This window comes from Thunnus albacares, chromosome 9 (assembly GCF_914725855.1).
Source record: "Thunnus albacares chromosome 9, fThuAlb1.1, whole genome shotgun sequence".
Lineage (NCBI taxonomy): Eukaryota > Metazoa > Chordata > Actinopteri > Scombriformes > Scombridae > Thunnus > Thunnus albacares.
Window position 1 is genome coordinate 25,239,475 of NC_058114.1, and position 22,926 is coordinate 25,262,400.

The window sequence follows — 22,926 nt, forward strand, 5'->3', positions numbered from 1 at the left end:
TTTCATTCAATATTAAAATGTATATTTTCTATATTTAATTGTATTATAACTACATTCTAAAATTGAGATATCATGATTTGCAGTTCTCATGTAAAAAATAATACACTTTAAGCTTATCATCATTTTAAGAAAATGCAGGCATTTTTTAAATTAGAGGTTTAAGTAAAATCCTATTAAAAAGACTTTCTACTACATGGTTTTCAGAAATGATGTGATAATTGTCATGATATTAATTTTATCCATATGAAGTCTTTGAACTGGAACCGAAGTCTTTGAATGAACACAGAATATCAAGAGATTCCATAAAATAAATTCATTGTAATGTGAATTGTAGAAAATTGCGCAGCATTTTATTTCATGATCTAAAAGTATCACGTGTCCAACTCCTCATCAGAAGAAGAGTAACAGTCTAGTCCCAGCACATGACATGTCTTCTCCCCTGTTGTCCCAGTACTAGATGATTTCCCAGGTATCCCCTCTGTTGCTTCAAAGTCTGACTCATGTTCTCGGACAACATCTTTCTGTCCGACATCAGATCCCACTGTTGCCCCCTCATTGCTCCCTGTAGATCCAACAGTGTCTCTGCTCTGAGTTGAAAACGTTTGTCCTAAATGGTAATTGTTGAGGTTCGGCAGGCCAGACTGCAGCACCCTGGCTAGACTTTGTGTTTGAGAGACGCCTCGCTGATCTGACAGCCCTCTGAACGCAGCAGTAGCCACCGCCAGCCGCATATGATCAAAGCAGAGGGGCTGGTCCTGGCCTGCACAGACCTCTGAGGTCTCTGAGATTGGGTTGGTGGGAACAGGGGTTTGAAACCTGGTCTCCAAATGACGGGGAAAGCTGTGTCTCTCAATGGCTGAGGTTTTGTGACATCCTCTCCAATCAGTGGCCAAGTCACTCTCACCTCCACTCAGCTGACTGCTACCATCATGTGACTCACAGGGCCGAGGGATTTTAACTGTAAATGAGAGTAAAAACACATAGTTTAAGTAATTTTTTAAGCAAATATGCCAAAAAATGTGTTACTTTTATCTTCTCAAATGTGATGATTTTATACATTTCTTAGTCATACATTATAGTAAATGGAATATCTTTGGGTTTTGGACTGTTGGACAAAATAAGACATTTAAAGACATAACTTTGGACTCTGGGTAATTATAACAACCATTTTCACTATTTTAAGACATTTTATAGACAAAACAATGAATCGGGAAACTAATCATCAAATTGATCAATAATGAAAATAATTGTTAGTTGCAGCCCTGCAAAACAGATTAGACAAGTGTAAGCAGTAAAAGTTATACAGTCACATCACAACCTTCACCTGTATTATGGCTAACATCCTTAGATGAACTTTTCTTTAGCATCATACTATTTCTCAACAACTTCAACAGTATGAAAGAGATCAGCCATAGCCCATAACACACTGACCGATGCTTGGAGAGTCTTGTGTCTCTGCTCTCCGTTTACAATACGCTCGAGGAGTCCATGGCTTGTGTTTACAGGAGGGGTCAAGAACTCGTAGTTTGGCGATGAAGCTTTTGTACTCTTTTTCTAAAGCCTCAATGTGCAGCTGGAACTCCGCTATCTTCCTCTCTGGGTAATGAGAGAGTTGGGACTGCTGAGAGGGAAAAAAAGACAAAAACAGACACCGTTCATCTTTCAGCAGAAAATTCAGTCATCAGCGACAATTGATTTTACACATCAAGAACAATTCACTAACCTGCAAATAATATTCTATTTCATTCTTGATACTTGGTATCCACTTTTTCACAGAGGAAGCTGAATTAAGAGTAGACTGTGGAAGAAAGGGGTTAGCTGAAACATTTGAGTTCAAGTCAAAGTAAATGATGGCGATGTGATAACTATTTATAACTTCTTTATTACCAGCTTGGGTCTCCGCTCATTTACATCTTTGAGTCGTCCCTCTGTAAAGAAAGTATTGAAAGGAAATGCTTAGTATTTCCTCTGAGTAAAATGTTGTGTGCTAATTGGGAAGAGAAAAAGTAACACAAGCTTTTAATATTACTTCTTAAAAGGCAAATATGAAGACATTATGAGAAGATTTACTCCCACTGGCAGGAATTTTGTCCGTTTATATTTTTCATTTCAACCACATGGAGTTAGTTTAACACCTGTTAGCACAACTGTGGCTAATATCATGCTATCTGGCCGTGCAACAAGGAGTTATTATCAGCAAAATATGAATTAAATGGCAGTTTATGTTGTGACTACAAGCTGCTTTACCCTCTCTCTCTTTCTGCAGCCACAGTCTGTTCAACCTCCCTTGTTGTTTCTCTTCGTTTCTTGCCATTGCGAACGAGTCCTGAGAGTCTGCAGCACCGCGGCACAGACAAAACAAAGTCACGTGACACAACCGTCATGCTTAGTCTTTTTCCCGTAAAACTTTATTTACAACAACTTCTCATACAAACAATTGTAATACAAAAACAGTTAAAAAAAAAAGAGAACAACTTTGTACAAGCCAGAGGAGTCCAAAGTCCATTCATTGTGAGTCCTTTTAGAGTTCAAATAAAATGTACTTCCTTAAAATTATTGAAAGTCCTTGTTGTCTTTTTTTGTTTTTCACATCTTCGATTAAAGTATCCCACTGTTTGACTTCAACAACACACCAATGAAAGCTTGGAGCCAAACCATTCAGATTTGTGAATGTGGAATTTACCAAGAATGAGCGGCAGCTGAATTATATATGTAATATTGCTTTTCATCCCACTGAACACAAAATACATCACATCAAACACATCAATCTGTACATTAGTAGGCCGACCCATTTCCCTATTCATTAAGTTCTGCATATCTAGCCAAAATAAATTTGAATGAGCACAGTGAAAAAACAAATGAAATATTGTTTCCCTATCTGAAATGTAAAAAACAAAAGCATAGTCTATACTTAGGTTTTGAATTTCTCCGAAGTACTTATGTGGTATTTGTTTCTGTGCAATATATTCTCATGTATATATCATTATATTTATCTCATACCCTCAAAAAATGTTTTACATAATGTCATTATACCTTGGGCCAGGTTTAAATGCAAATGTGTGAATTCCTTATTGCAACATAGCATTAGCTGTTGCAAAAGTGTTGATTCGTGGAATACAACAGCAATAAAATGGAAAATGGTAATGGGGGGATTTTGAAATAATTACAAAGAACTGCTGATGTAGCCCATCAAGTACCCACCATGACCTTCTTAGGTATCTGGTGGTTTGCTTACAGCAACTTTTGCATTTTTTTTATACAAGCATACAGGAAGAAACACCTCATGAAAAAGGAAGATGTGCATGACTAACAGATTAACAGAGATCTGGTTTATGGTTTACAGCTTTAAGAGATCATAATCAAACAGCACAACTTGCATCTCTGCAGATCATTTGTAGGGCAGGTCAGGGCAACGCACTGGTGGCAAAAATGAGCTGTGGGCCCCTTTTGACACGATTTCTCTCACCATCTGTGTATTAGTAATATTGTTTTTTTTTTTTATTTATACTGTTATTATACTGTGAGAAGGTTTTCTCTCTCTCTTTTCATCTGGCCCTGGTTCCCAACATTACTAGTGTTTTGTGTATTAGATCACTAATTTCAGTCCAGTGTTTCTGTTGATTTAACAGTCATGTGACACAAATAATGGAATATGGGTTTCAGTTGAGAAGTTTGTGTTTCACATTGTTATATTTTGTTGAAGGGCTTCACTCCTGCTGTGATCTTTTTTAAGAGTTTTATGACAGTTGGGCAGATTGTCTGCTTAATCAGCGATAGTGACAACAGCTGTACATCGTTGGCTGCACGAAGCAGTGAGTCACTAGGCACTCTCAAGCTAAGGTAGAAAGGAAAAACCTGTTCTGTTGTCAATGGTATTTTGGATAATTTGGCTCACTCATGGCTGTGGGTGTGTGTGACCATAGGAAATTGTGATTGTCAGTATTAACATAGAAATCCTCCATAGATGGTGTTCTGTATGTTGTGAAGGCTTGGTATCAGTCTAGCTCATCCTGTGGTTACCTGAGTAGATGGTACATTCCAGTTAGGTGGGGCTGAGAAGGTAACAGGCCAGTCACTGGTCAGCTGTGATGGAATAGGGAAGATGGCAGGTGATCTTTTTGCTTCAGCAACTTATTTTTGTTGAGTTTCCTGAGGTTCATTTTTGCCTCTGTTTCATTCATGTTTTTGTAAAAACAACATCACCATTTTTTTGCACATACTCCTACCTGCTCACCTGCGTCATTAACATCCCTTTAAAAGTTTCCAGTGCCAAACACCATCTGCCCTTTATATGAGGTGGCTGCACTACAACTTGATTGATGAAACACATTATGCAGATGTTCAGGCAAAGCAGGCAACTGCTAATCCAGCCCTGGATAAAAGTGTATGTGAAATGCGGTATAATACGTCTCTGACAGAATTTTTTTTAACTTAAAGAACTGGGCACAGACCACACAGCAACCACATCAAAACTTGTTTTCATCAAAATTGCAAATAAAATTTTGGAAACACAGCAGGTAGCACTAAACAACAGCTCATGCAGATGGGTATGTTATTAGTTTTGCAGGTATTTGGTCATAAATTAAAGTACTGGACAAAGTGCATTTTAGACCAGATGATGGTGGTAAATGAAAAGTCATGTTACACAGTTTATCCTGAGGGCAGCATGAATGTCTGTACCTGAAATCATGGTAATCCTTCTAATAGTTGTTGAGATATTTCACTCAAAACTACAAACGTGAACTGCATGGTGACATAAGGGTAAAAGTCAGGGAATCTCCACATTCAGTGGGAATCATCCTCTGAGGACCAAGAATGTCTGTACACTTTGTTTTGCCAATCCATCTAGTAGACATATTTCCCAGGATAAGTGAAAACTTTGACCTGCTGGTGGCGCTATAGGAAGAGCCATGGGATCACCAAAGTCAGTGAGATTCATCCTCTGGGAACCACGAATGTTATGACAATCCATCCAGTAGCTTTTGATATGTTTCAGTTAGGACTGAAGTGGTAGACTGACCCACCAACCAACAGACCAACATTGCCATATAGAGCCATGTCGCTAGCATGGCATAAATGTATATACCAAATACTATCTTTTTTCGATGGCCATCATTCTTTCTTTTGCAGCAATATTTATGGCAAATTTATGTCTGAGATGTTGACATATGTGAGTATAATCCTGACCCAAAGAGAAAATTCTCCTTTCTTCATTCAAAATTTTAATTGAGGTCTGTTTCAGAACTGGGATTTTATTGGGTTTGGTGTTCAAGAGCATTTTATTGGCATGGATAGTTTTGGACACGGGAAGGGGGTTCATGACTTCATACTTGCTACATTACTATGGTACATAACCTACAATTAAAAACCCTTAACAACCAGACTGTGCAGTCTCTAGTCATGTCTAAACAAAAATTACAGTATTTATGGTTTTGTTTCCATATTCAAATTTTGTTTCTGTCAGATAATTTATGTTAAAAAAAATACCTTTCACAGCATATGTTATGACATTCATATGGTTTCATCAATGATTAGATTCGCTGAACATATAGATAGATAAAAGGTAATATCAATATAATTTGCTCTCTTAACCTCTTTTCCTCTATTTGATGAGAAACATCTGTCTCTTGAGTAAAGTTGCAATGTTCTCATGTTCCGGTGTGTCTCCACTCTCTGCCACCTGCAGTGCTGTCTTCCTCAAGTTATTGGTAGCCTGCAGATTCACCTTCTTTTTCTGCCCCATGAGCCCAGCTTGCACCCAGCCCACAAGCCTCTTCACTACCTTTTGGTGTCCACCTCGTGCAGCACAGTGCAGAGGAGTGTCTTTACTGTGATCTGTAGCATTGATCTTTGCCCCAGCTTCCAGGAGCAGCACAGCCACACTATCGTGGCCCTTCTCAGCTGCAGCGTGAAGTGGTGTTTTCCTCCATGCATTCTTCTCTTCTATCCCCTTGTTGTTGAGTGACTGTAGAAGAACTGAAACCACGCTAGCATGCCCATTAGCTGCTGCACAGTGCAGAGGTGTGGAACCATCCATGTCTTTAGCTTCTCCTTTTGCCTTGTACGACAACAGTGAAGTCACAGCGTCTACTTTTCCTTCCATAGCAGCCAGGTGGAGGGCATTTTTTTTCTCGTTATCAGTGCAGTTTGGGTTGGCTTTGGCTGACAGCAGCAGGTCTACTACACAACTCTCTCCTTGGGAAGAGGCTGCCCAGTGCAGGGCTGTCCTCCCTAGCCTGTCTTTCACTCCTGGGTCTGCCTTGCCTTGTAGAAGCTGGATCACTGTCTCTGCATGACCTTGCCCACTGGCTAAATGTAGAGGGGTCACCCCATCCTGGGCCATTGCATTTACCTAAAGAAATGGCACACAACTTTCAGCATCGACAAACATACTGTAAATATCTGCAACATGGACACCTATCAACAACTGCTTCAACAAGTACCTGTGCTCCAGCTCTTAACAGCAGACCAACTAAGTCTGACCTTTTATACTGAGCAGCCAGATGTAGAGGGGTTTGTGCTTTAGGTCCAGCTCTGTTGGGGTCTAATTCCTTTTCCAGCAGTGTCTGCACTATAGACAAACTGCCACTGTGGACAGCCAGGTGCAAGGCTGAGGAGAGATCAGATAAGGTAGCATCCAATTTGGCTTGTTTTGCTACTAGTACTCTGAAAGGAAAAAAAAAGAAAAGAAAGTCACAATTCACTCCTGTCTCTGTATGGAAAGATTTAAAGCCACATGTAAAATACAAATTCTGACACAGGTGCCCCCCCCCCCCAAAGGTGATATAACAAAGACTATAGCAGGCAGCAATTCATTCCTCCACCTACAGATTTGACCCAGGAACACTGAAAATGAAGGACTGGAAGCAAAAGGGACAGCATGACTTTTCACTGGAACTGTCAACAGATTGTCATTTATGCCACTAGAATATTTTGAGCAATACTATAATCACAAGTATTACACATATTGACTTAAAATTATTCTGTCATGAGACAGAGACAGGGCTGGAAGTAGGGTATATTTAGCTTTTTTTCTTGAAGACTGGCTTCAATTGAATGATTGACAGAAAAGTACCTTATTGATCCACTGAACTTATTAAATCCACTATTCAATACAGTACTGTTTCAGCTCTTTGATCTTTGTAGTCTTTTTGTGGATTATCTCAGGATGGGATAGATATAAATATGTGCCAGTTTTATGTTTTGTCTAACAGTGTTCTGAGTGGGAGGGAGATTACTTTAGAGGGAGAAAAATGAGAGAGAAAAGGAGAAACATTTTCCGTTGTGGAATTGCTGTTTGTATATTTAACTCTAAAAAAATGTTAGTCACTGATAAAATCATAGCTCTCAGAATGTGAAGGCATCAAAGAGACCAGTCGGTGTGATTTAGCAACATGCAGTCCTTGCTGGAGGATGTCACCTGAAGACTTCTGTGTGCCCCAGCTCAGCTGACAATAAGAGAGGGGTGTATCCTTGTTTGTCAGACATGTTCACATTTGCTCCGCTGTCTATCAGAGCAGTTACCACTCCATCGTGGTTCTGTCTGACAGCTGAGAAGAGAGCAGGACCCAGCACTTCTCCACTCAGAGCTCCTCTTGCTTTGAACAAAATATAATATCAGCTTGAATGTTCACAGGTTTGTGCTTTCTCAAAAAAGGAAAGTCAGATAATCAGATGGTATATCTGCATTTAATATCATAAACTGAAAAGACTCACCAAGCAGCAGATGGAGAACTGATTCTTGATTTAGTTTAATGGCTTCATTTATAACATCATAGTCCACTTTAGCCCCTGCATTTAGAAGAACAGTCACTGTTTTCTCATCGCTCCGGGCAACTGCATAAAACAGAGCTGTTTTTTTATTGTTGTTTCTGGCATCGACAGCAGCCCCGCTCTGCAGAAGCATCTCAGCCAGCCTCGAGTTGTCTTCCATGGCTGCCATGTGGAGAAACGTGTCCTGTGTGTGGCTTTCAGACTGTTCTGCCTCCTCCTTCACCAGGACTTTTACAGAATTCAGGTGCTCATTTTCTGCTGCCAGGTGAATGGGAGTTTTGCCTTGCAGATCCAGAGTGTAGTTGAGGGTCCCGGCCTTTATGAGGGCTCTGACTATCTCAGTGTGACCCCTGCTGGCTGCTCTGTGAAGAGCTGTGTGGCCCTTATTATCCTTCAGGTCCAGTCTGGCTCCTCTCTGAAGCAGGAGCTCAATAATGGATCGATGCCCATGCTCAGCAGCTACATGTAGCAGTGTCTCATTGGAGGAATTGACAGTGTTGATATTAGTGTCATTTAATAGATCATTGGCCAGAGCCACCTCCCCATCTGAAACAATCATGTGGATGAGACTTTCTGATTTGCTTTGTGCTGGTTCATGGTCCCCTAATTTTAAAATTGGCACAGTGTCTCTGCAGTGGCTAGATCTTTTTGTCTTTGAGGTGGCAAACACACTATGAGTCTTCTGAGTGACACTTCGATCAGCAACATTATCCATTCCCTCCTGTTCCCTCTCCAGCAAATATCCTATCAGCTGTCTGCTTGTGTCTCTAATTCGTTCATTCACACTCCCCAGGTAAGTCTTAATTCGCTGATAAAGGTCAGGTTCTGCAAGCATGAGACAAGGATGGAAGAATTTCCGACATGCCCTCTCACCCCTGGCCTCCAAGATGTCCAGGACCCTAGAGTTCTGGTCTTTGCGAGTCCTGATGGTTAAAACAATTGATCTTTTTGCAGCTGTCATGACCCCCTCTGTAACAAGTAGCTCCAGTAGATCCTCGGTATGTGAGATCCCATAAACCAGATCTCTTCTCCTCGCCCGGATCACATCTACAGCATAGGGATTCATATAGTTTGATGCTGCTTGAGCATTAAAATCCTTGAGTACATTCATCATTTTAAATGAAATCTCAAACCTGTGTACACTTTAACACATTGTGATATCTTGCGGTTCTGGCTGTGTGTTTGTGTGTGTGTGTGTGTGTAGGGGTGTATTTCACACCTTATTGCTAAGGGAAATACGTTGCCCCAGCAACGAAATACAGACAGAAGCCATTCATCATGCAAATCTATCCAGTTTAACCTGTGCTTTGTGAGATTATGTGACAAACTAGCATTGTTACTTTGATTAGGTGAAGCATGGCAACAGCTATATATTATTATCCTGTAGTTTGAGATTATAATTCATTGTTTATTATTATGGGCTTAATCAGAGCAGAAATCTTATTTTCCATTTTGATGTTTCAAACAGTGACCACAATAACAAGTTTTGAAATTCAGCTGTTTATGTGTGTGACAGAGTGAGAGAACGAGGGAGGGAAAGCGCACATCTGTCTCTGCATGAGTGAGCCTGTGTGGGTGCAAAAATGGTGCACTCCCTGGGTAACCCCATTCTGCTTAATCTCTGATTCACATCTCGCCTTTATGTCAAAGGTGACGAGTAGCCCAATTTTAATGATCTTGTGGAACCTTAAACCACAAACACAAGCTGAACAGTTTCTCATGTCAAATGCCACAATAAGTCAGTGGAAGAATTCTCATCCTTTACTGTAAATAAGAGCAATACCCATTCAAGATCTTACTTAACTAAAAGTAAATATTATCAGCAAAATGTACTTCAAAATATCAAAAGTACTCATTATGCAGCAGAATGGCCTCTTACATGCATTAACATGTAAGCAACAGTTTAATGTTGTAGCTGGGTGCTAGAGATCATTTTAATCCATAATAAAGTGAATCCATAACACTGCATCATATTAAGATGTTTATATATTTTTAATGTAAAATATTAATCTGACAAGGAGCTAATAGAGCTGTCAAATAAATGTAGCAGAATATAAAGTAGCCTACAATATTTCCCTCTGAATTGTAATGAGGTAAAAGTACTTGATTATATCATAGTAAACATACAATTATTGCAGATTTAGATTCATGGATTTCACTGCAATCTTTTTTTCCCCCTTTAACTTTTTGATGTTGTATGAGATACGTTTAGTCTCTGCTTAATCTTTTCATTGATTTGCCCTTGGGAAGCGAGTCCAATCTTCTTTGGATAACTTCTCAGGACTCACCGTATGGTGCAGATTACAGAGTCGCTCCACTTCCCGTAATACACGCCTCCACCGGAGTGACGTAGATCTTCCGAGCGTTCCCTCTCCTAATATGGTAGGGAAGGACACCTCTTTCCGGAATGATGTCATGCTGCCCCAAGTTTGAGAAATCAGAGCGACTGAAAGCAGATTTATAATGAATATCGGCAATTTATGTGTATGTGTATGTATTTTATGATAAATCAATCAGAATAAACCTTCCCTTAGACTATCATCAACTTTCTCCATTTGTTTATCATTTCGTTGTTAATAATATTATTATAATATTGAATTGGACTGATGCAATTTCATTTATTTATGCCCTTATTAAGATTTTTTTTTTAAAAAATAGACAGTTGAATAGCTGCATTTATTCTACACAGCACATTATGGAAATCTTCCATGTGGATTTAGGCTATATTAAAATATTAATAAGAAGAAAAGAAAAAAGAAAGAAAACAGCAAGGCTACATAGACGTAATGGGCCGATGAAGTAGATGAAAATTTCGCTTCACTTTTAAGATACATTGTGTATCAAAGTCAGACTCAAAACTATCCAACAAGCCCTCATAGTTAACATCAGTTTTTTTCTTTCTTTCTTTGCTTGAAATCGTGACAGATCTGTTTGGATTCATGCTCAGAGCAACAACTGATGAGCCAATGTAAACTACAGTGAGAGACTTTAAGAAAAGCAACAACAGTTCATCTGTCAGGTCTATGTCGCCATCTAGTGTTTCATTATAAGCAGCACCCACTGTATGCAATATGTGACCTGCCCCATCACATTCATCAGCTGTAGTTAATATTTACATGAAATTTCCTGACTTTCAAGTTTTTACTTCATAAATTTGAGGTATATTTACACAATTGAAGATGTGACCAAAACAGTGAATAAAACTAAACTGCATTTATTTACTAAACTAGTCATAACTGAAAATACTGGGCTGTGTTTCAAACATTTATCGAGATTAGAAAATAGTATCAGTATCAGCTATAGTTGTTGTCTTGTGTCAGTCGCTGTATTTAAAGACCTGTCAGTGATTTTTAAGGATAACAGATTCCAATCTTCTGTTTTGATTTGTGGTGGTGAAACTATTCTTTTGTTTATTTTCGTTACTTTTAAACTTTTTCAGAGAGGTGTTTACAGCATACTCATTGAAGGTGCACTATATCATATGACTTGTTGGTATAGCTATATGATAATATGATATATCCACAACACAATCTCCCACAAAACCACAGTGGGTCATTTAAATTGTTTGGTTAATCCTCAGTAATGTGTTATTTATTACAGCCTATGTTTATTCATTTGTAATATATTGACAGACTTTATTTTTGCAAGTTCTTGTGGGTTTTGTTTCAACACTGTTGTTTCACATGTTGGGGCTTTCTTTATTTACAACAGGCCAGGAAGTAATGTTGAATAACTAAATGATGCAATAACATGAAGGATTTTGTGATTTTCCTTTTGTTATGTCAGATCATTGATACCTCATCAGTGGTTCTCAAACTTTTTCACATCGAGGACCCCTAAACTGACACAAATTAGACCACGGACCCCCATCTGATAAGATTTTTGCTTTTATTAGATGTTTTATTAGAGAAAGTGTATGAAACCCATGACCCAAATAGTCATATATTCTGTCATTGTGTTACTTATGGATGAAATTATAGTGAAAATAAAGTATTCCCCTTTTTGCTGGGGACCCCCTCAATGACTCATGGGGGTCCCCGGACCTCACTTTGAGAACCACTGCCTTAGATGTCATACCTCAACCTTAAATCTTCCACAGTGTTGTGGTTACAATGTTTTACAGTGTTATAGTGTCAACACCTGAGAACAAAGAGAGGTTTTGTCTAATAACTTCAGGCAGGCCTGTGTGTCTGTGGATCCCGAGCTCTACACCCCAATTTACAGAATTGGCCTGTGTCAGTAAGCGAACTGGGTCTGTCAGCTGAAACACAATCACTTAGCTTGGATCAATACTAGCACTAATGGAATTTACCTTGAGGTACTGGGAACTAGCAGCTCTTGCAACATGTTGCAACATGTTTTATTGTTTGAGCTCCTTACATGGCACACCCACTTTTTCTGTCACACACTTCCAAGAACACAGAGACAATGTTGCTTCATTTTATCTGGTTTATTTTCTTAAATATTGATTAGTTTCTGAAGTGCTCAGAAAACAAACATAAAAAAATTATACAGTATCCTTATTACAAATGGTAAACATAAGTACTCCAAGTTGATCTTATATACATATAACAATGAGTGAAACCCCATTACACAACTTTAGAAAAAAACAAGTAAATCTTGAAGCTTTTCTAACTTAATTTCTTACAATAAGAAAAAGTACGTTGTACTGTAACTCAGAAGTCAGGCAGCTTTTGTTACAACTTTTCAGCCGCTTAAAGTTGGCCAACACGCCCAAGTTTGAGGCCATTATGGCTACAGCAAGAAAAGTCTCTATTGCAAGTTCATAAATCCTCTAATACTGAATTCTCCTTTGATGGTCATGACAAGGTCCATGCAGAGCTGGATATAAATCAAGAAAACTTCAGTCCTGTCCAGTTCTGTAAAAACAGCACGAAACAGAAACAGAAAGGTATCCTGCTTGTTGCCATGCCCCCTCTGGTTCATGGCTACTGTCACTGTCCCGAGCCCCTCTCTTGGGACGCGCCACCGGGGAGCCCGTGGCACTCAGGAACTTTTGTGCGGCCCCGGGTCCTGCCAGTGTCGCGCCACATCATCCCAAATCCCGTCACGATTTTGGGAGATACAGCCACTCACTATCACAGGAAGCGTCCGTCTCGTTCAACTACAGTCTTTTCTCTCTCCGCCGCCTCTGACACCTCAGAAGGTCTGGAGCTGCTGCGTTAACATGAGCTGGCACCCGCTGTTGACGTGGTTCATCACCTTCTGCTTCAGCTGGGCCACCTGCTCGCGCAACATGTTGGCGGTGGACGCGAGCTCGGAGTTCTGGGACTTGAGGGTCTTGACTTTGTCCTCCAGCCTCGAGATCCTCTCCAGCTTCCTCTTCCGGCATTTGGAGGCAGCGATGCGGTTCCTCATCCGCTTTCTCTCGGCCTTGATGCGCTCCTGGCTCTCCATGTCAATTGGGGAGAGAGGAGGGGTCTCCCCCGGCATCTCGGGCACGGTCTGCGGCTCCTCTTTGAGCGCCGTGAGCCGGGGGAGTTGGGCGGAGGAGGGCTGCCCGTAGATGGGGAGCTGTGGCGGGGCAGCAGGGAAGGACATAGTCGGGGCTGAAGTGGTGTAACTCGGTGCCGAGACGGTGCTGATGGCCGGGTTGAAAGTGTTCAAGTCCTCATAAACCGGCGAGTCAGAGCGCATGGTTGCGTTGTTGTTGTACACGGTGGCACCGGCAACGGAGGAAACAGGCGGCAGGGCAGTGTTGACACCGGTCTGGGCAGCTGAGGTGACACTGGCGTTAGTTGTGCCGGGCATGTGCTGGTGGTGGAGCTCGGCCAGGGCTCGGACGAAGCCCTCCGCGAACCCCTCCTGCTCGTCTGTGACATTCTTGGGGCACAGGAACTGGGTCGGGGTCGGCGTGGTGGTGATGAGCCCGTTGCTGGACTGGATGATGAGCCGCTCCAGCTCCGGGGATGCCAGCTTCAGTAAGCCCACATCGGGAGAGGTGAGGATGTCGCTGGCTTTGGGCCGGAGGTGAGGTTTCAGAGTGCCCGTCGGGTCGGACAGGTTCAGTGTCATGTTGTGTTTCAGCGCTTTGGGGTTGCTGTATCCGTAGCCGGCGTTGTCGTGCTGGGAGAAAGCGTTGAGTGAGTCGTCATAGAAAGTAGTTTCCATCTTGGTATACATAGAAGACAAAACAAAAACAATAGCTACAAAGTCTTCTATAAAACAACTTTTCGTCCCTTCTCTTCCTCCTGGTTATCAGCTGAAGGAGAAAACACTGGTTTCCAAACGTCCTCTCTGTGCGTAAAAAACTTCCAAACTTTGAGTGCGCACTTTTCTTGACACAGGAATCAGGACTTACTTCTTTCAGCCAGCGATGGTCGTTCAGATGTAACAGTTCAGAAAGCTTTAGTCACAGTATCCAGACTTGTATTGAGTCTAACTCTTCTCTTCAAGGCAGCAGCAGTAACTGCGGTGCCTCCTCTGCCTCTGTGGATGTGTATATACTCTGAGTTGTACAGCATGGACGCAAACCTTATCTGCTACCACTGCTAAAAATAGCCATGATGTCATGGTGGGGCTCTCCCATTGGCTGGAGGGCGTGACGCGGGGCGGGGCCCAGCCCTTCAGATAACGCGCGTTGCCTAGGCGACCACCCAGAAGATTCTTAATCTCGCGGTGGATTGTGGGATGAGGTAATGCTGTAAGGAGAGGAGAGCGTAAGCGCGGTGCATTGTGGGATGACGTATTGTTTTTGAATATCTGGTTGCCCGCTTTACTGTCAGTGGCGGGACAGCTAGTGAGGAGGACAGCACCGCTTTCTCACCGATTATTCTGTTATGAAGCAGCCTACGTTTAACCTATCTGTTAGTAAACCTTTATTCATTACACTTTTACTATTTAACAACACTTTTGTGCGCAAATAACGCTTTAAATTAACCCGAAGAGGTAATTTAAAGAGTTGTTGAAAGGTCTGTTCTATTCTATGTTTTAAAAATGATTTGGGCTTTAAAATAATATATCACAATAACAGCACATTTTAATAAGAAAATTCTGTTCTATTCTGCCATTCAAGATGACTAACAGTCACAATTGTTGTGGGCCTACAGTAAAATACAAAATTATATTTTATCTTTTCCTGTAGTTAATGTATAGTTTATCTGGATTCAAAATGGTCATAGTATGATATATATTACTCTGTTGTATACAGTGAAAATGACACCATCAACTCTCCTCCTCTCCTCGCCTCTCCTCTCTCTCTCTCTCCCCTCATCTCTCCTCTCTTCCTCTCCTCTCCTCTCCTCTCCTCCCCTCTCATCTCCTCTGTTTCTCTTTTCTTCTCACTACCACATGTAGGCTATACAAAATGATCAGGCATATAACAGTAACAGTAAACAAAAATCTTTTCAATTCTTTTCTGTTTTGCCAATCAAGTTTATTCACCTTTATCCAGCTCAAATTATTTATTATTATTATTATTATTATTATTATTATTATTATTATTATTATTATTATTATTATTATTATTATCATTATTATTATTTGTTTTATCTCTTAAAACAGAATGGGACATGGGTCAATAGCGAGTCCTTTTTTGGTAAACTACAGTCTCACCAATGATGCATCCTTCCATACTTAATGTCCATTTGCAATGTTTGTTCACAACATGCAAGGTTGAGTAGTGTAAAAAACAAAAAAGTGTGTAAAAAAACAAAAAAAGAATTAAAATGGAGCTATATTATGATATATGATATGATATGATACAAGTAAATGAAAATGAACCCCACAAATATCTATTCTGTTCTCTACTGCAGCTAAATCTGAGCTCTAATTTCTGTGGGTTAGAACTGGAGAAAGTCATGAGCTCAAAAAAACATGGAAAAAGTGAATGAAAACAGTTACGTGAAAACAAATAAGATTTTTTCCATGTGTGTGTGCACTCACAGTGGAAAGTGTTCAGACTGTCATTTTTGCTTCACGGTCTGGGATGTCACGGTGGTCTCTGGTTGGTGGTCTCATATAAATTGTCCTTAATAGCACCGCATACACAAAACACTCCCCACTTGGCTTTCACTATACTGTTTATGCTGAAGAAGTTAGAATTTGACACTCAGGCAGGTTAATAAAAACACAGACATATTTACCAGGAAATGCATTAAAGCTCCGTTTTTTACCTGAAATGCGGAGCCAAGTCCATCACATTGAGTCAAGTACTTTGGTAACAACCTGTCTTTCCTTCCCTTGAGATTTCAAAGCATTTGAGTATTACAGTAATAGAGACATATTATACCACACATCTCAAAAGCTACACTTAAAACTTTTTTTTTCTTCTGCAACTACAAACTACTGTTAAAAAAGGAAAAGAAAAAAAAAGATGTCCAGACGTATGTTCCCCCTCATAAAGAACAAGTACATTTCCTATTATCCATGTCAGGGTGTGTAATTAGTGTAGTGCAGTCCATTGTCCCTTGGCCCTTGATCAGAAATCACTGCTGGTTTAATGGCAGGAGGTTAACTGGTGTGTCTTACGTGTTCCCCTCTAGTTCTTCACACTCCCACTGTCTGGGTCATCTTCTGCCCTGCCAGCTTTACTGCTCACTATCTCCAGCACACCACGTCTAAATATGTCCCCCCTGTGTGACAAGTAAATCAGTCCCCTGGCGCTGGCTGGCTCAGAAAGGCACCTAAGGAGGATGAACTGGATCATAAAACACCGCCATAGTCTGACTTTTTATGGCTACTGATATTGTCTTTATGTACTGTTGTATATGTCAAACTGTGGCAATCAATAAAGTCGGATAGAATCTGATCTAATCGGTTGACTTAACTGATCTTGTGTGGGTTCTTTTTCTTAATTTAAATGCTTGAGAAAAGATCGCTTTGTTATACAGTCAATGTGAGGGTAAGGTTAAGGAGAGTCTGTATGGTACAAACTCCGCCCAGTGCTCTTTTCAAATATTTTTTCCTTAATTTATTTCTCCTTTTTAACAGATGAACATTTGGACAAACTTATAAAGTATTTCTTATTCTTTCAGTTTCAGTTGGTTTCATTCACTTTGTCGTAGTTTTATAACTATCACTCGAGGGGTGAAAGGAAAAGGAAGCGGAATAAGGACAAGTAGTTTTGATGCTTATCCACTGGCACATTGTGAAATATTTATCTACTCTGGCTCATTCATCTATTCATGACTGCTTTTCTTCTGAATTAAAGCACATGAAAGAATCATAGGTAGGTGGTCTGGTGCCCACCACCTGACAGCAGGGATCCTCATGTATGATTTCATCCATTGTACCAAATACACAAACTAAATTAAGGTAAAACATATGATGTCATTTAAAGTTATTATCTCATTTAAATTAAAGCTCTTTCCAGTGCTATGTCCCATGGCAAGAGACAGACCTTGGTAGATTCTGTTTTATATACTTTCAAATAGTGTTTAATGCAGAACCCTTAAATGTTTCAATATGGCTGGAGCGCTGGATGAATTGGGTCTGCTTTTTTTCCCTGGTCGCCATGCGTAAAGTTATAAAGAGGGTAACCACACAGCGTGGTAGCTTGCCAAAGTCATTTTCTTTGTAAGAATGTATGGGAGAATTAGCAGCGAGGAACCCTACTGTTTAAGTGACTATTCAACATGGAGTAATCCTGCTATCCTGGATATCCTGCTGCTGCATTGGTTCAGGGCCTGGACATTTGGTCACTTGTGGTCACAAACTGTACTTACTCAGTATTGTCCTCATATATTGTTGGATAGATACAGCTAGAGGCTAAGAGGGGTACATGTATTTCAAGCTAAATTAACAATGTGAGAATTTGTGTGTTCATTGTCAAGAATAAATGATTTAAAGGCTCTAAATCAGGCAGCAGACCATATTTAACAGACTTTAGCTGGTTCACTGTCACCAGTTATACTGGGACTCTTTTGTGAATACTTCTGATTAGTGGAAATAGTGACTCTGCTCTTATTGAATTATTTCTAGTTGGTTTAGGAAATTGTTTGAATGTACTTAATTATAAAAATTTGAGGTGCTTGCACTTGAGTATTTCCATTTTATGTTACTTATGTTACTTATTATTTTCCTACTTCCCTACAGTTCAGAGGGAAATATTCTTACTGCACTATATTTAATACACAGTTCCAGTAACTTGAAGAAAATGAAGATTTTACATAAAAAATATATAAGCGTAGAGAATATAATGAATTGTGAAAGATTAAACTATCCAAAATGTATGTATGTATGTGAATTTCTTAAATTAGCTCCTCACACTTTAATTAATTAATTCATAATAATAACCCAACAATAAAATATATAATAATATACCAGTCACAGAGCCTTTTTCTGCAATGAATACTTTTACTTTCTGATACTTTAATTACTTAGTAAAAAACATAATTTTACTTACGTTCTATTTGTATCCTGCTTGTAATGAAGTATTTTCACACTGCTGCCATATTGCTGCTTTTATTTAAATGAAGGACCTGAATATTTCCTCCATTGCCGGTGGCAAAAGAAAGCTGAATAGTATAATTTAGTATTAATATATACAGCACTCTCTCTCAGCATTATAATGATAATATGGCTCAAGCTGCATTTAAGACATGCATCTGTTTCCTACTTACATCATTTGGTAGAAGCCATTCATCAACTAAAATCCTACTGAGACTGCATGGAGCTGATTAGCAGATGTTGACTGAGGAATGAATATAAGTGTCTGACAATGTTGATAGTGTGCAGCTGTCCACACTAAGACTTCCAGGATGTTCACTTGTAAAAACATCTGACACCATGTAAAGGTGAACAGACCCTAAAAAGTTACAAGAAAAATATTCATAACCTAAAGCTGCCTCAAGTGCAACTGTTTTGACTTCACACACCCATATTTTAAATTCACATTTACAACAACGTTTTTTTTAATTGCATTTTTTTTCAACTACACAATGGGTGGTTACTATTTTTTTCATTTTCCTTTCTGTGTATCTCTTTGTTTTATTTCCAAGATTAAGCATCAACACACTCTCACACAAACTCACCATGTTTTACAAGCACTGTGTTCCTGCTCAGCTGCATCCTGACCTGCACTGATTTGTTCCTGTGAGTTTTCTAGTCTTCAGTCTTTCCTCCCATCAACCCCTGCCTCTCGCTGAACTTTTTTTCTTATCATTAACCTCTCCCTCTCTCCTAGCTCTCACCTCTTTCATTCCCTCCATCCTGAAATTACCTCTGCACTATTTTCCCTCCTGGACTGAATCCCAAATGTCTTCCATTTGTATCCCCCCACACATTTTGCTTTTCTCTTATCTTTCTCCTCCTCCCTCTCTCCCTCTCTCTCTCATCCCTCTCCCTCTCATCTTACTCCTATCAGTGGCCGTCCAGGCAGCAGGATTTCCCCTGTGATGGAAACAGGCTGTGGCCTGGTTGTATTGTTTCAGCAGTTCTTTTCAGTAAAATCTCAGAGTGCTCTCTGTGTTTGTGTTGGTATTGTTAAAAGTTAAACCACTGGCCAAAGCACTGTGCAGTACAAAGGACAAGCACAAATGTAAAGCCAATGAAAAAAAAAAGGTTTTTACGTCAAACTGAGCATCCCTTGAGGTTTGCAGGGTGAGTGAGAGACAGGGAGACAGACTGTTGAAGCTTTTGAGACAGTTCACAGTCACAATGGTCTTACCCTGTGAGAACAATTGTTGTTTCAGCTGTTATTCGAAGGGAAAAAAGCTCTGGACTGCATACATTGTGTGTTGGACTAGCCTGTAAGCAAGCTTGCACATGTGATGTGTGTATGTGTGTACATGTCTGGGTCTGCTTTTACCGTATGTGCATGAATGTGTGCATGAATCTGTCAGTGCGTGAGGACATGAAGGAGGAGTGTCATTGCACAAATATTTAGAAGAAGATTCCCAAGCAGGGGTACTTGTAAGGGATACCTCTGCAGCTGCCAGGAGGTACATGGAAAGATTATGGAGTAGCTCAACTATTTTGATAAAACACATTTTAATAATACATATATTCACATATTGAGTCAGTTATAACATCACATGTTGGTATAAGAGTGCTTGAGGACTAGTTAGCAAATGAGCAGAGAAATTGAAACACCTAAAAGTAACTTCATAAAATAGTTCAAAGCTTCCAATAATGGTTGAATGATTAAAATTGATAGCTAAAAGTAATGAATAAATTGTTAAAACAGCAAAAAGTTATGGATGAATAGTAGATACTTGGTTGTAATGAATAACAGATAGCTAAAAGTTTGCTATAGTATGAATGCAAACTTAACCAAACAGGCAAATACATCCACTAATATATTTACTTTTATATAATTAAAATCTAAATAATAACCATTTTAAAATATATTAAAATAAAAACATTTGTAACTTGACATGAGGTCATCAGACAGGGCTCTGACAATAAAAGGTTGGGAACCACTATAGAGATCATATCCTCACACAGTGAGATGTGAGAGGAGAATATGTAGCCTGTAGTTGGATTTAGGCTCCAGATAGACAATGATGCATCTTTCCATAACAATCTTTCAATATGTTTTTTTCTGTCAAATTTGATTTTCCTTTTTGTTCCTCTTCTCTTCATCCCTATCCTACAACACATATTTCATTCTCCCCTATTGCCTCCTTTTTTTTAATTAATTTTCCCTGAATTATAAGTAGCATACACACACACACCTATCCTCACACATATCCACTTACACATTAATAAGTGGGTCATTATAAAAAATGGTTACGGCAGCCATTTTTATAATGAAAAAGGAAAGACGCAGCTAAATGACGAATGTCCCGCTTTGCCTTCTGGATTTACGACATAGTATGAAGACAAGAATCATTGTGTTTGATTATTACATGTGCACACACAGCTACACATGCACTGACACACACTCAAACAGAGGATCTCCCTGACTGATGTCTCATTGTTCCGCCCTTCAGTGAGTGTAGAATGAGTGTTTGATGTGTGACAGGGGTTTTTCAGGCGCTGTTTTAATTAATTTGCCCATAAAATGAACCATGATTCCCTGCAGTCTCACTGGCACCCTCAGCCACAAAAGACTTTATTAGCTTTGACAATTAATCGTTGCTAACTACCCGGACTAATCACATCTTAGATTTATTGGTCAGAATCATATGGAGTATCGATTGACTCTCCCTCATTTTGACCCTTTCAGCACACTGTAACTCACTCGGGCAAGTGTACAATGACATCATTGGGTAAGGGTGGGCACACTGCAGGTTCTTTGACTTTACCTTAAGGCTTTAAAAAAATCATGGGTAAGACAAGAGAACAACTTCTTCCAGTTGAAGGTTGAAGTTTAAGTTACATAGACATGGATTTGTATGTTCGTGGGGGTGTTTGTCTGCAAGCATTTTATTTGTTGTCTCAGAGTAATTTAATCTATGAGAGTGAGTCTGGGCCTCATTATGTAAATGAAATAACCTCATCTAAAAAGACAGGCAGAGTGAGCCACAGCAGGACTCACTCACACACACACACACAAGCACACACACACACACACACACACACACACACACACACACACACACACACACACGTGAACACTCAGAAGCACACAGAAGCACTCACACACACACAGACAGGCAAACCAAATGGCCTTTTTTACACTGCATAGAAGGGTTTGCGAACATGTGCGGTGCCCGCATGTGTGTGTGTGTGTGTGTGTGTGTAGACTCAGCGACCTGTATGAGTCCTCAGCTGGCTCTGTTCAGCTTGTAACAGGGAGGTGAGTGTGTGAGTGTGTCACCAGGGAGAATGATCGATAGCTATTAAAACCCACCAGTGCCTTGGTCCAGATGGAGCACTATTTGTGTGTGTCTGCGTGTGTGTGTCTGTGTGTGTGTGTCTGTTTAGTCACGATCAAGCACTGTTTGTACAGGTGGGACACTATATGGCAGCAATGCTAACCTGTTCCACTCCATTTACCTCTGCAAGCTGGGGAACCTTACCAACCGCATGAGGTGTGTGTGTGTGTGTGTTTTTGTTTTAGTATGTATGGGGCTACATGTGTGTTTTTATGTTGTTTGTGTGTGTGTGTGTGTGTGTGTGTGTGTGTGTGTGTGTGTTGTGGTTGTGTGCACAACTGTGACTGGGAGGTTGTCAGCGTGTGTTTGGACTTGCTGGTTATTCTAGCCTGGCTTTTCAGAGGCAATAAAAAAGTAACGGGAGAAGAAGAAGGAGGGAGGCAGAGGAGGAGGAGGAGGAGGAGGAAGAGAGTGACAAGACTGAGCGATTGTTTTTTGACTGTTTGCCTGATAGACTGAAAGAAGGAAGAATGGAAGTTTGTTCTTTTTCATTTACTGAAGAGGAGAGAATATAAATACAGGCTTCCAAGAGAGACAGAGGGAGAGGCCCAGTGAATATTTTACTTAAATTATATTAAGACTTTATTGGATATATGATAAGTATAAGTGAACCTGATCTTGCAGAAAGCAGTCCTATGAAACAGGAGACATGCAACTGTAAAAAAAAATCTCCTGACTCCTCTCTCTCTCTCTCTCTCTCTCTCTCTCTCTCTCTCTTCTCTTTCTTGCTCTCTCTATCTCTACACACGCCAACACATCAACACACAGAGATCATCCAAACCACCCTCCTTTGAGACAGCTATGAAACCTGATCACAGATCAATATTGAGTGGTGTTATGGTTGTAGGGGAGGGGGCTCAGATGTGGATGGTTGTTTAGCTGTTAGATGCTGAAGGATTTTATACCACTTTATACTGTACCAACACCATAGAGAATACTTTTTTTCTGATTGGCTGGCAGTTGTGCATTCAATTAACATATCAGCACACCTCAAAAAACAGAGCTCAGATCAGGTAAAATCAGTGTTCATGGGAGCCTACATCGCCTGTATCCAAGTAATCACAGCAAATGAAATCCAGTGATGGTTAAACTAACTTATGGTTAAATCAAATATACTCACTTTGTCAGGCAAAAGAACTTCAAATTGATTTCTGTGTTTCTTTTTTGCTTTGGGAAGAGGCCATGATGTGTCCCATTACTGGAAATTACTGGACTCAGTGTACAGGACTCTGTGTCATCCATTATTTTTCCCAGTTGGGACACCTTGCTGTGTGCAGTATGTTGTCGTCAGAAACCTCTACAGGTACCAATGGGACACCTTCCGTGTGTGTGTATGTGTGTGTGTGTGTGTATGTGTGTGTGTGAGAGA

At 40.1% G+C, this 22,926-nt stretch overlaps 3 protein-coding genes across 4 annotated transcripts; all 3 read right to left on the minus strand.

Annotated features, from left to right (window-relative positions):
* Positions 1-298: 298 nt before the first annotated feature.
* On the minus strand, positions 299-2,390 carry si:dkey-86e18.1 (uncharacterized protein LOC557342 homolog). 2 transcript variants are annotated; one of them, XM_044361563.1, is made up of 5 exons: positions 2,248-2,390; positions 1,888-1,928; positions 1,724-1,798; positions 1,432-1,618; positions 299-958 (listed from the first exon to the last, which is right to left on the minus strand). In XM_044361563.1, the coding sequence occupies exons 1-5, from the start codon at positions 2,312-2,314 to the stop codon at positions 372-374; spliced, it is 957 nt and encodes a 318-aa protein (XP_044217498.1). In that variant the 5' UTR covers positions 2,315-2,390; the 3' UTR covers positions 299-371. The 2 variants fall into 2 exon arrangements, with proteins under 2 accessions (XP_044217498.1, XP_044217497.1); XM_044361562.1 differs by having other exon boundaries at positions 1,432-1,621.
* Positions 2,391-5,257: 2,867 nt separating this feature from the next.
* LOC122989114 (CARD- and ANK-containing Inflammasome Adaptor Protein) lies at positions 5,258-8,884 on the minus strand. Its single transcript, XM_044361793.1, has 4 exons — positions 7,704-8,884; positions 7,421-7,594; positions 6,444-6,666; positions 5,258-6,352 (listed from the first exon to the last, which is right to left on the minus strand). Exons 1-4 carry the CDS (start codon positions 8,882-8,884, stop codon positions 5,603-5,605), a joined length of 2,328 nt encoding a protein of 775 aa, XP_044217728.1. The 3' UTR covers positions 5,258-5,602.
* Positions 8,885-12,208: 3,324 nt separating this feature from the next.
* Positions 12,209-14,254, minus strand: jun (Jun proto-oncogene, AP-1 transcription factor subunit). Its single transcript, XM_044361888.1, has one exon. It carries the CDS (start codon positions 13,915-13,917, stop codon positions 12,934-12,936), a length of 984 nt encoding a protein of 327 aa, XP_044217823.1. The 5' UTR covers positions 13,918-14,254; the 3' UTR covers positions 12,209-12,933.
* Between the last annotated feature and the right edge of the window lie 8,672 nt (positions 14,255-22,926).